The sequence below is a fragment of the Dermacentor albipictus genome, chromosome 3 (genome assembly GCF_038994185.2).
Source record: "Dermacentor albipictus isolate Rhodes 1998 colony chromosome 3, USDA_Dalb.pri_finalv2, whole genome shotgun sequence".
NCBI classification, from domain to species: domain Eukaryota; kingdom Metazoa; phylum Arthropoda; class Arachnida; order Ixodida; family Ixodidae; genus Dermacentor; species Dermacentor albipictus.
The window spans coordinates 4347172-4360886 of NC_091823.1; the positions used below are offsets into that span (position 1 = coordinate 4347172).

At 48.8% G+C, this 13715-nt stretch overlaps 1 protein-coding gene across 3 annotated transcripts in view; it reads left to right on the plus strand.

Annotated features, from left to right (window-relative positions):
* The window catches only part of LOC139057174 (sushi, von Willebrand factor type A, EGF and pentraxin domain-containing protein 1-like), a 239123-nt gene that overhangs the window by 177183 nt on the left and 48225 nt on the right, over window positions 1-13715 (plus strand). For all 3 annotated transcript variants that reach the window (XM_070534969.1, XM_070534970.1, XM_070534971.1), the window contains 3 exons: window positions 1891-2049; window positions 8460-8642; window positions 13434-13616. In XM_070534969.1, the coding sequence (XP_070391070.1) occupies window positions 1891-2049; window positions 8460-8642; window positions 13434-13616 (525 nt within the window). The remainder of the gene's footprint in view (window positions 1-1890; window positions 2050-8459; window positions 8643-13433; window positions 13617-13715) is intronic.

A 13715-nucleotide genomic window follows, 5' to 3' on the forward strand; every position in this document is an offset into this window, starting at 1 on the left:
CATGAATCACCACCAACTCGCCCAAGTTTCTCTTCTAGTACAGGATATATATATATCAATCTACAAGGAATACGTACTACAAACCAAAAGTAAGGTGCTCTTTAAAGTCCTCACACACGATGGGTTAGCAAGTTGAAAATACTTATATTGCGTCCATCAACGTGGTCACGTGACCTTGTCGTCACTCCTCCCGACGACACGTCGGTAGGCTCGCCGATGTATCGAGGTCCGATGTCGCTGTGTCCGACGTTCGGCCCAAGGCTGACCTGGTCAGGTGGTCAGGGCAGAGAGGTGACCGAGGTGCCTGGATATCCCGGCTGACTTCGCTAGCCGGCCGATTGTAGCCGCATGGATTCTTCGAGACGGTGCCGTCAGCCTGCAGGTGCGGCCTCCGGTGGGGCGTCCCTCTACTCACTGGTCACAGCCGCGGCAGCTGAAGCGCAGCTTCCACTAGGTTGTCCCCACGATCCCTAGGCAGCGTTCGGGCTCCAGCTGCTTCTGTTTCTGCTCGTCCTAGAGCGTAACTGGGCTGGGGATGTATTCTGTAAGAGTACACCTAGTGGACATGTCCATTTCATCTGCTGCTGAAGTGCTGATTGGCTGTGGCGCCAAAAAGTGGATAGGTTGAAGAAGCGGTGAAGAAATTACTTTCAGCTTGACTTCAAACGCGCCTTTTCTCTTGTCCCTGAACACTTTCGGGGGCCACACATGAACGCTGGCTATTCTTATGGACATGTGTGCTGTCGTCGGCCCGTTTAACGGCGCGATTTCCATCACATTTCAGAAACGCGGTCATATCTATTGTAGCGCCGTCTGTTGCCGCGGCGCATAAAAGATTGCACGCCTTCCGAACGAAAGTTGAACAACTGTGTCTAAACTTTACTTGCGTTTCTTGAAACAACCGGCGTCGTGCAGAGTTGCACCGCTGAAGCGAACCGTGAAGTGCGGTACTGCCCAAACTAAAATAGAGAGAAGAATGCTCAGTCAAGCTAAAAACGTACGACCATCCCAAGGCGCTTCCCGATGACCGTGGTCTCCTTCCTCCTCCCATTTACTCTCTGGCACAATTTGCGGCTATAATGAACCAACTAGCCGAAAGCAAGACGTTTTGGCCTTCGAAACTCTTCATTCGTTTCTTGAAAAATGAAAACAAAAGTAAAAGCAAAAGACTTCCGTAAATTCGCGCCAAAGCATGGTACTCCTACGCCAGCGCGACGCCTACAGATTTGCTTAGGATTTTCTCAACATGGAACATTCGAACGTTAACCTTCCTTCAAATCTTTTAAACAGTTTGCTGTTAGGAGAGATGTAAACCAGCCTCGTACCTTTCGCCTAGTTTCCTTGTTTAGTGGCTTTCTTATGATTTTTACCTCTTTAATGAATGCTTTGCAACTACCCATGACCGACTTTTTATGCTACTATTTCGCACGCGACATAATGACTTGCGTTGCCGAAAAAATTTAGCTTTGTACATGTTATTGTTGTATTTGTTGCTGTTATTACGTGGGATATGGAAAATGCTTGAATTCCACTTAGTAACTTTGTAAGCACTGTAACATTCTTGTAAAGTTTATGCTGCAACCGCATGTCCTCGAACTACGGAAGGGAGGATGGGCCTTTGCCGATCTTCCAACGGTCTGCAGTGTATACTGTGAACCGAAAAAAAAAGTTTGTGATGGTTGGCACACTGCAGACGGCAAACGTCGCGTATTTCTACATATTTGAAACTCAGGTAATTTGGGCGCTTCGCCGCAGGAAAACCTCTCGGAACTTGCCACCGGTTCAGTCTTATGCGACACGGTTCTTTTTTTTTCTTTCTTTTTTTGCGCTAACCAACTGTGTGGAACCCACGAGAACGCTGCCTAAGTGGTGCTCTTCACGACGATCCAGCTTGCAGGCCGGACACGTACAAGGAGACGCACGAGAGCGGCCCGTGTGCGAGCTGCCCACCAAACAGCCAGACGCGCCACGAAGGCAGCCGCTCGCTGAGGGACTGCGCCTGCAAGGAGGGCTTCGCTGGAGACCCCGCCGCTGGAGTGCCCTGCACTCGTGAGTGCAGCCGGTGTACTATTGCGCCGCCTGTATTTTTGATCAAGGAGAGATGGCTCATACCCTGGTATAAAAGAAAGTTTTTAGTTTGAGGATGGTAAGCTTAGTAAGCTTGTGTTTAGCAGCACATGATCGAAGTAAGTCGTAGATGACTTTGGCAAGAACTTGGTTCAAACACGTTGGCGGGCTAGTTGGTTAGAATCCATGATAGAGTGTATAAACGCGACTGAACGAGGTCATAGAAAGAAACAGATAGACAGAGACAGTTTTCCACTTTCAACTATAGATTTTATTTTCGCATGCATCGATAAATATATACCGTATGAGCGGAAATAAACGTGACAGCAAAAAGGAACAGTCAGTGGTACATGTCGATGAACCGTACACGTATGTAAGGCATGGTGAAAACATATACTGCAATGGCTACAAAGATAAACCGAGGAATCGGATCTTCTTTTCAGACAGCGACGCTGATGCCTTGCTCAAGCAGCTTTCCTCTAATTTTGCAATTTCGTAGGCCTCCACAATCTCCCTTGTCATCCTGCTGTGAGCCCTATACAGAATGAAAGTACTTTCAAACATAGGTTTGCAGAAACAATCCCGGCAATGAATAGCCAAATGACCCGAGATTGTCCTTGCAGTGTGTATAAGGCATCGTCACTTCGAGGCATACAATACACATCCTTGCGTGTATTCTTATTGAGCGCCCGATAATCAATGCAAAAGCGAACGGAACCATCTTTTTTTTTCACCAGAGCGACCGAGTTCGGAAATTGAATGAAGGTCGTATAATATTTCAAGCTAGCATGTCACCAATTTGTTCTTCAATGACCTTCCGTTTCTGCTGCGAAATGCGATATGGGTTTCCATGTGGTGTGCAGCCACGGAAGTATGGCCCAGTGCACTGGCACAGCTATCAAAGCAGGATTTGTGCTTAGCCAGAAGGGCGAATAAAGCGTCTGACTGGGCGACGGTTTGGTCAGAACCAGCTATGGGTCGGAGAGAACAAGAATGCAAACTTGAGGCCGATACTGGCGACGAAGAAGGGGAGAGCGCTGGACAGAGATCAGTGGAGAGTCAGTGAATGTTGGCAGAGTCATCCCTTTTGTCAACAACACAGGGTCTGATGTTGTGATGCAGGCCAACAGAACAGCTCAGCCACAGGAAAACCGGACGAGAAAAGGGGCGACGAGAATTCCTCGTGAAGTGCAGCCTGAAGAAAGGGTAACTAGTGCGTCTCCATCGTCTACCTGGCTGGATGTGACAGCTACAACTTGCTCGCGACCAGAGTGCAGGACATAGTCTGCAGAGACAGCGAAGGTAAGAATGAAGGGAGACGACTCCAAAATAGGTGCACCCGCTTTATCCGTGATGTGGACGACGCTCTCCCTACGTGATATACACGTAGCAGCGCAGGCAGAATGCAGGAAGTTCTAACCGACAGAAGGTTCATGGATGCACGTGGGTAGAACAATCATCTCAATGTTGTGATGAGTGCCGTCGATCAAAGCACGAGCCATACATTGTCCGTCGGAGTGAATTAGGATGCTATTTGAGCCGCACAATACAGGTCCAAGACAAGGCGTTTTGACTTTACGAAGGCGTGAGCACAAATAACTACGCCGAACGGAAACAGCGGCACCGGTACCGACGAGAGCTTGCACAGGAATACCTTAGAGAGTTGCAAACAGCATATTCACCGGGCGACAAGAAGGTATTTTTAGCGTTCGACAGGGAGCAGTTATCTCTCCAAAGACTGCAGTCCTTAGCTTTCCAAGCGTTGGTCAGCAAGGCGGGAGATGGGGCGAAGCGGTGATGCAGAGCGGCGGTAGGGCGAAGGAGAACGTCGTCGGGCCGAACGGGAGCCCTCAGGTAGATGTAGAGACGCTGCAGGAGATGGCGAACGACGCTGCGGGAAAGTAGACGGACATGGGTAGTAAGGATCGGGTCTTCGGATCCCGTTTCGTCCGAAATCGACATAGCTTCGGCTTTCATCCAGCTGGCGGGGGTGACAGTAACGTGGTATGGGCCCCGTTTACCGCAGTAGAAGCAAGACGGACGAGTTGTATGCCACTGAGGATACCAAGGTACGGCATCCGCGTATGTGGGCCTCTGGAACGCTGCTGTTGCAACAAACGTTGTCGTGATCCTCATGGGTGCCAGCTCCTGCTTCAGGATGTTGCGCAATTCGAACGTTGGGGAATGGGCAGAAGCAAGAGTGGATCACCTCTGTTGCTGCTCCTGAAGTTCTTCGCGAATAATAGTGCGGATAAGAGCACGTAGGTTAGAATGATGTGGCAGGTAAAGGTCGCTGTCATGGTGAAGACGGAGGGAATGAAGCTCGTCCAAGCGCTGGCACATCGATTTAATTTCTGAAACTGAGGTAGGATTGTGAACAGCTAAGGCATTGAATGCGACGGAACCAATGCCTTTGAGAATGTGGGGAATGCGTTCTGCTTCCGTCATTCCAATGTTGGTGCTGCGGCAGAGAGACAGGACGTCTTCGCTGTACGAAGTATATGGCTCATGTGGAAATTGGACACGAGCAGCGAGCTTCTGTTTGGCGACTTCTGCACGAGCAGCTGAAGACGCGAAGGTTTTCCGTAGGCTGGTGGTAAAAGCTCACCAGCCGGCGATGTCAGTTTCGTGGTTAAAATACCACGTCTTCGCAGCACCGGTCAGATAGGGCACGACCTTAGTCAACTTCTGTGTGTCAGTCCGCCCATTGGCTGAACTCTCGCGGTTGTAATTGTCGAGCCATTTGTCGACGTCGTCCCCGCGAATACCTATAAAGTCTGCTGGATCGCGTTGAGGGCCGGTTATGGTGCACGATGTCAGTGCAGCCGATGTCGTGGGTGTGGCTGCGTTAGGGGTCGTGATAGCGTGTGATATGATGCGCGTGATGTCGGACTTGTGTTGAGACGCTGTGTCGGCGATTGCAGCACAATCCCTGGGAGACACAAGCAAAAGCCCGGAAAAAGAGAATAGCAGACAGGTGGCGGAAAGCTGAAGAAGGAGAAGGAAAAAAGAGAAGCGGCAGGCCCGAGGCGTGAATGCGCGCGCTGCGGGGGCCCGGAAGACTGGCGACAAGGAGGCGATGCCGGTTCGTGGAGCGGGAAAAAGGAGAAGCGTGCCTAAGCAGAACCAGGAGGCGGCCCTGCCATTCCAAGGGATCGGACTGTTTCGGTGATGTTCACGGACGACGGTCCACGGTCGAGCTCTGCCTGGTGGATGGAGCCGTCTTACCGGTCACGCGAAAGGACCCGGGCCTGCCGCACGATCTGGGCCACGCTGACCGTTGCTGGGCGCTACTCCTGCGCCCCGGCCTTACCAACACATCCCAAAGATCGCGGCTACGACCCGTGCGCCAACCATTCCTAAGTGCCGATCCAGCACCCGGCCATACTGATGTCTCCCGGAGATCGCAGCTGGGACCCGTTCATCGACCGTGCTGCATGGTCACGACTACGAAGCGTCGCGTTGAGGCCAGCGTCGACAAGGAACCCGGCGCTTCATCCACGACCGCATCCTCGGTGACGGCCCCGACATCTGGGCCGAGACAATTTTTCTCCGTGAACCCGCGTTTATACGATCATTGTGACTCTGTCTTACCGCGTCGTTAATGGGCGAAGTAGTGAAACGTGCAGAGCAACTCTGTAGCTGTGATCGCACCCTGCTTGTTGATTCCAGCTATAACGACGTTTCATTCTGAGTGTTCCTGCATGTGCTGTAAATATAGCTTATTCAATCTTGTGTGGGTCCACTGAGAAGAGGTCGCATTCCGTCTACAAACGGCTTTGTAGAATATTCGCACCAAGGTTGCCCTTGCGTGCACGATATCCTCTCAAGAACCTGACATTGCGCTGTGCCAGCGGCCGACGTTTCCATAGGGGTGGCGCAGGCGGCCGCCGGAACGTGCCTCCAGGTATAGGAGAAAAACGCAGGAGCGTCGGGAACTTGACGTGTCTCGACCACCTTTAAAGAAGACGGGGACAGGCAGCGCTAGCAGACCCGTTTATTGCGCACGCACTTCCCAGGCTGCCGCACGAAGAAGAACAGGAATAATGATGGCTGTATATACAAATGAGAACGATGAAGTACATTAATATCTCCTTCTTTTCTTCTTTTACTATGGAGGGCAAGGCATTCTACTGTTTAACCGGTTCCTAAGTCAATAAAATTTTGTTATTACGTCTTGCTATTCTGAGATGAACATTGTATATATGTCGTACCTTGCAAGTTACGTATGACTGTTTCTGTGGCGTAGCTGACCATGATGTGTATACAGAATTTCGTAGTTGTAGAATCGGTGATGTCTCTGAGGCATTGCCGCTACGGCTCTAACATTTCCTGCAACGGCCTACACGCACTCTCTTGTTGTGTACATGTGTCTATTGTGTACGTGTGCGTGCGTGTGTGTATGTCTGTGTGTGTTGGCTTGCGGGTGTGTATGTATGTGTATGTGCGTATTTACATGCGTGTGTTGTGTGCGAGCGTCCTTACGCGTACGTGTATTTACATGTGTGTGTGTGTGTGTGTGTGTGTGTGTGTGTGTGTGTGTGTGTGTGTGTGTGTGTGTGTGTGTGTGTGTGTGTGTGTGTGTGTGTGTGCGTGTGTGTGTGTGTGTGTGTGTGTGCGCGTATGCGTGTGTGTGTGCGTGTGCGTGTGCGTGTGTGTGTGTGTGTGCGTACCCGCTTCAGAGTTGATGCGTGCTGCGAGGGCAGTTGCGTTTTACTGGAATTGAGTTTCTGTGTGCCACATTTCTAACAACCGACAAGGCAGCACGTAATGATGTTAAGGAATGTGAACCCCAAAACGTTCTGTTATGATGAACTCACGGAAACTAGTCAAGGACAGTTTCTTCACCCCTATACTCCACGTCAACGTCAAGTCGGTTAACTGCAGCCTCGAAAAAACGCTTCTTCAAACGAACAGTCGCTGCCTCAGTTACGAGCTGAAAGCAGCGTTGGTGACTGGCTTGGGAGCCCGAAGATGCGGCGAGTCTCAGTGAGCCTCTCAAGGCGTGCATTTCATTCGAATCTCCGTCCGGCCGTCGGTGTCATTATAAGCGCAGCGACGCACTTTCGAGCAGCGCTGTCAGTCACAAGATGAGTAACGCGGTCTACGCAGGGCAGCGCGTCCCGGCAGGACGAGGCATGGCGGGCCCTGAAACGACTGCGAAAGCGGCGCGCGCGAGAGCGGATCTTGCGGCGAGGGCTTGTTTTGCTGCAGTCGGGGTGGACCGTGCCTTTGAGGGACCAACGATAACTCATCGAGAGGCGCTGCTCCTGGTTGCCTCATCGCCCGACGCCTGTTTTGCATGGCCCCACGCAACACTTCGCGTCGCCTTCCTTCGCTACTCAGACGAGGTGGGCCGTACGCGCATTGGCACGCGGCCCGACTGAACCGCGAGGCCAGGCTGCAGCCAAGACAACAGAAGCAAGCGCAACGCATGCGCCGCTGGCGAGGCCTTGGCGGACCGAGGCATATTTGGCGCTCACAAATGGGCCGCCCGAGAGCGGTTATGCGCGGCCCGTTGCTCGCCCCTTCTTTCGCCGGCCTTTATGGTGCGATTCGGAGTGGTGGCTCAAGCCCATCCTAGAAATCAAAACACTAGTGCCGAATGAACCATGACGCAGCGGCCAACGCTGCAAACTGACATCAGCCGACGCCAGTCGCTTCATATGTCCATTCTAGAGAGTACAGAGCACTGCTGCACAAAAATCACACAAAAACCTGATAATGGGGGCTTAATTTTAAGCGAGGACTTGGCGTGGGATGCTTAAGGTTTTCAGCAAGAAGGATAGCGCTTGTGTTGATCGCGAGAGAATCGGAAGAATGTAGATCGCGTAGAGTGTTCCTTGTGGTTTATTTTTTATGGAAATGAACACAATTATAAGTGACCTTCTTTATATAGTGTGCGGGGCCACAACCTTTTTGGAAGCCGTAATATTTGTGGAGCTATGGGTCGAATTTTTTTTAGTCATAACCTTCTGAAGCGAACAGATAATGAAGCCAAGGCAAGCATAGGGGAAGGTACTTGTAGTTTTCTTCTCAAATTGAAATGTAGAAATGATAAAATAAAACGAATGAAAGTGAATGAATAAAATATTTTCCGCCGGTGAAAGCCAAACCCACAACCTTCACATTATAATGCGAAGGTTGTGGGTTTGGCTCCCAGCGGCGGCAATTTGTTTCTTCGTCCACTTTCGTTTCACTTTAATTTACCATTTCTACATTTATGCTAAAAAAGACAGCAAGTACCGTCCTCTAAGCTTCCCTCATTATCTGTTGGCTTCGTAACGTTGCGACTGCGTAGGCGAGAAAGCACTCCTCGCCATACGCCGACCATCCGCGTCGCCATCCAAGCCGCACGGTTGTATGTGATCCAGTCATTTGCTTTTCTTCAGCCATCACGTGCCCGCCGCTGCAAGCGCCGGAGCACGGCCGGGTCGTGGCATGCGACACCGAGTACGAAGGCGAGTGCCTGCTCCAGTGTGACTCCCAGCACGAGATGGCCGAAGGAGGTGACACCGCAACTCGCTACTGCGAAGCCGACGGCAGCTGGAGCGGGGAGACGAGCGTGTGCAAAGGTGCGGTCGCCCATAGCGCAAAGGCTGAACGGCACAACTAATGTCCATTGGTTGCAAATAAGCATACTAGGTAGCTCTGCGAAGACTGGCAAATTTTTTTAATATGGCCGGTCGCAGATACCCCACTTGAAGTCCATGGGCTGGATTGCATGAGAAATCTAAATGCATAATCCACAAATTACTAAAGTTCACTGATTAAGTTTAACTGATTACCTTACAGCACATATTGCACTTTACAAATTGTAACCGGCGAGACTACAAAGAATATCCATTTGGAAGTAATTCCGTGAATGACACCATTTTCGAGATATGCGCCATTAAAGTTGAGGTAAAAAAACGTTGTCGTTCCACTTAGTTTTTTTTTTGGCACAATGCTGTTTTGTGCATTGAAGCACAAAGTGACTTGACCGCCAACGTATTTCTCCGCAAAGTTCGGTAATTATTGTCTCCAAACTGCTATGTCACCCTGAGAATTCGTTCCAAGCCGATCCGACTTGTGAACTCCCCAAACTACAACTTGTAAAGTGCATAATCTGCCCTGATTTATTTAGCCAAAACGCAATTAGTAAGTTTTACTAATTAGTCAATTATGCAATTCAATTTTTCGTGCAAGTAATGTCCGCCTCAATAAGTGATGCAACTCAAAGGCTGGAATTGTTCCGTCTCCTTCAGGGGATCTTCATGATTTTTGGCAATCTTCGTAGAAATACGCAAGATATAAATACACACCACGAGGTAAAATCCTGCAAGCGGTAAAATACAGAAATAAGCAAAGATGGAAAAACACACTATTACGCCTAAAAATTGCAACACGCAATCAAAAATGGTGCTTCATGGCAATCTAACACATATATATTTATTTTTTTCTCTCAGAATGCGCTTCTCTTAGTTTTTCGATGAACTGATCGTTGCGCTCTTTTAATACTGATTCCTCATTGAATTTAGGGCATTTGTAAGCGTTTGCGAGAATCAGAAGGTGCTGTTAAGGGTAGCGGATGTATCCAACCGGGCGGAGAACGCTAGGTGCCCCCATGTTACCTCCCTGGCAAATAATGACAAAGTTCAAAGCGGATTTGTTTCGGTTATGTGACGATAAATGGCACATTCGACTTGACATGCCGGGTTCCTAATACGAAAGCCCAGCGAGTATACAGAACCAACGTGCAGCAGGAGTCAGCATTTTTTTAAAAAACACCTCGACTATCTTGAGCAGCCCACCTGCTTGATGTTGTCTGTATACACGGACAGGGCCTATATGCATTACTTAATCCACATTTACACTGTTTTCGTTCTTCATTTCTTCGTGACCGTTCCCACAAGCAAAAAGAAAAATGTATGCCGACATACAGCCTACTATGTGTACCCTCCTTCTTAAGAAATCTAGGAGCGATATTTGCACAGTCAGGTCCAAACGTCTGGAAACCATGGCATCAGCACGAAAATGTCAATTACTTTTGACACAACCTTGCAACGTGGAGTTGTGCTGTTGAAATGCAATGAACAGGCGCATGTAAGCTTCACTACTTTTAGCCTGCGCGCCGAGGCTGCGCAGAAAAAAAAGTGAAGAAGTTCGCGGCATCTGTCAATTCGACGCACTACGACGACCCGGCTAGTGTGCCAAGTGGATGTCCCACATAACTAGAGCCAAGAATTTAAATATGAAAGGCACGTCGGAAGCGAATTGAACCGGACGCATACTATTCGCAGTAAGGTATAGTAACTCAGATAACTTTTTGTTCTCCCCTTAACTCCACTAATCAATTAGGTTTCATTAACCAACTGTTTAATTATAGGCTAAGGACCCTAAGTATGATGCCCAGATTTATAGAGCACCTTCAGAAACCACCGATGGAGTAGTTTCCTTTGCGATACGTGTCACGTAGTCCTTTCTCTGCCGGGTCGGAAAGAAAGCCCGCGAAATATGAAAAACGCCACGTGACGAAACGCTTGCGCAGTGGTATCGTGCTGTTCTCAAGCGTGCGTTCGGTGGACAAGGTCGGCTGCCGTCGGATGGCAGCGAAAATGCTTGCTGCTGGCCGAGCGCTGCCGAAGAGATAAGGAACGCCCTGCCGCTTCCTCGTCGCCAGTCACGATGCAGCTGACCTTGTTCACCCAACGCACGCTGGAGAGCCGCACAATACCACTGCGCAAGCTCTACGTCATGTGGCGTTTTTCATATTTCGCGGGCTTTCTTTGCGATTCGCCAGAATGGACTACGTGACACGTATCGTAAAGGAAACAACTCGTTCGGTGGTTTCTGAAGGTGCTCTACAAATCTGGGCAGCATACCTGGGGTCCTCAGCCAATAATGAAAAGGTTGGGTAATTAAACTTAATTAATTAGTGAGTTATAGGGAAAACAAAAGGTTATCTGAGTTACTATAGGCTACTGCAAATAGTATGCCTTCGGTTCAATTCGCTTCCGACGCGCCTTTTATTTTTCCATTCTTGGCTCAAGTTATGTGGGACACCCAGTATACTTGGCCACCATTTTATTCTTTTCGTATTCTTCGAAAGATCCTTCCATCATTCTGAGTAAATGCCATGAACGATATAGCACCGGTTACTAATGAGCTTAGAATCAGAGGGCCAAGCTGTACATCCGGTTGATTAGTTGAGGTGTGACTGGAAAAGAATACTGGTGCGAAAGACACGCAGATAAGGAGGATATAAACAAACAACGAATTGAATTCTGTCGTTTGAGATGCCGTAACCGCGACCTGATTATGACGCACGCCGTTATGTGCGACTCTGGATTTAATATGACCAGCTGGCGTTCTTGAACGTGCACCCAATGCACGGCGCACGAGCGTTTTTTACATTTCGCCAGCATGAAAATGCGGCCGGAATCAAACAAGTGACCTCGAGCTCAGCAGCACCAACGCCATTGACATATATTATAAGCGAACAGGGGTCACTGGCAGCTACCTTCTATTATTTGGCCACGTACGAAGACACTTGACCTATCCCTCTTACTGACATCTGCGTGTATTTTGCAACAGTATTGTTTATTTATTTCTTCATTTTTACAACGGGTTGGTAGGTTAAGCTGTCCGCCTTGCGTACAAAAGAGCAAAGTCTTGATTCAGAATATGTCGTACTTACTGTCACTGGTCTTAGTAATTGAGGACACTATGAGCCGCTGACATTCTTTCTTTCTGATACTATCATGTGCAAAGTTTATACAAAGTAGAAGTGAAACGAATTATACAATAAGTTTGTCTTGAGGAAGCCTTGTCCCCAAGCCAATCAGGACCAAGCTTTTCAACCGTACTACTGGCAGACGCAGCGGACCTTACATTGCGAGAGTTTACGTGTATGTTTGGTGCACTTGCATGTACCAGAAGCGGAAAGCAAGAGACATCACTAATTGTGGTGCGCGCGTGCGTGTGTGTGTACGTGTATGTTTGCGTAAAAACATATTGGTAGTTTTGTTACATTTCTGTCGGTCTGTTTAGTGACAATGTTTTTGTATTTGGTTACAAGCGAGATCTTTTAACGACTGACTGAACGATTTCGGCGACGCACTTAAGCTATTTTGAAGTCATGAAGCTTGCTTCAAGGACTGCTTTTTCATCACAGTTCCTTGTTGAACTGATGAGAGTAGGTGACAGAAACTGGCTGTACAGCGCGTGGACTCATTAATCTAAAGTAACCGCGCTGTGCCCTCGCGGAGGAGAGATATAAAGAATAATTATAACGGGGGACAGGTATACTGGCTATACAGCGACAGGTCTGGAACGCTACTTCGGGTGATGCGGGGAAGAAAGATGAAAGATGGCGCTCACGGATGCCATCTGCAGTGGTTAAGTGAGCCGAAAGACCTCGAATTGGGCTTACGAAATTCATATTTTTGTTAATTTTCCTTCATTCTTTACAAAGCTAATTCTACCGGGTGTTAGCTCTGCTGTTGCTGCAGTTTATATAAACAAGTTCGGTTGGTGGACGTCACCAGGCGTAGCAGTAGATATGGTTACTGTTTGTAATAAACGTTATAATAGGGCATAGAACCCAACAGATGAATAATACTACACGTCAACTGTAGAAAGGCAGGCGTCAATATGCACAGCTTCCGTTTCTCACGGCTTTCGTATCAATTAATATTACACGCAGCTTTAAATTGGAGCAAGAGGCATCACCGTAGCACTTGACCGCTACAATTGTCACGTCATTTTCATTTGCTGTTATAGCAACTTGAACTAACGCGTGCCAGAAAACTCAGTTCTCCCATGAACGTCACTATATATAATAGCTACAGGGTTAACCTTAACCGTGCATCGTTGTACCAAGAAAATCAGCTTACCCGTGTTCCTTTAGCCGGCCGTGCGGTATTTTGAAGCTTACAGCTTGAAGGTACAGACATAATTTCATTTGTCATCATCCGTTGTCTTGGAAACATAACAGTAAAGTTAAAGCTATGTGCACCCTGCTGGAAAACTTACTGCTCATTCCTCACTACACAGACACTGAACCAACGTGAGATGTTTCGGTAGATGCGTTGCGTCATGTAAGCTTACCTTATAGTGCTACAAACTGCTTACGCTGTTAAAAATCACTCGGCCGTTCGAGCGACAACTTTACCGACATTGCGGGAAATTCAGCGAAAACTTGTCGTCTTCTTTGTCTCTCTTTAGCAACATGCTCCAAAAAGAGTTGTCAACACTGGTTACCACGATGTTTTCAGGGGAGATTACTTATTTGGCTGAGTGCTTACTTTTTTTATATATCAGCTTAGATTGCATGTAATGGAGCAGCCACTGCGGCAGGTAACCCAACTGGCTCGTCGTTGCAGCGAAAACGTGTGAGAAGCCGCAGGACCTGGACAACGGCTATGTTCAAGGCTGCGACAGCCCATGGAATGTTAACGACAGCTGCACGTTCCACTGCAACCGCGGGTACGAGCTCGTCGGCGGCGGCGCCACCAGGACGTGCCTCGAGTGGAAAGTGTGGTCCGGCGAGGAGCTGCGCTGCGAGCGTAAGAAACCTTGCCGGGGTGGGCGGGTGACGCCGTTTCATCCCCGTAAATTCGAAGGGGTCTCCCGGTATGCCCCTCTGCCTATGTCCCTGACCGTTA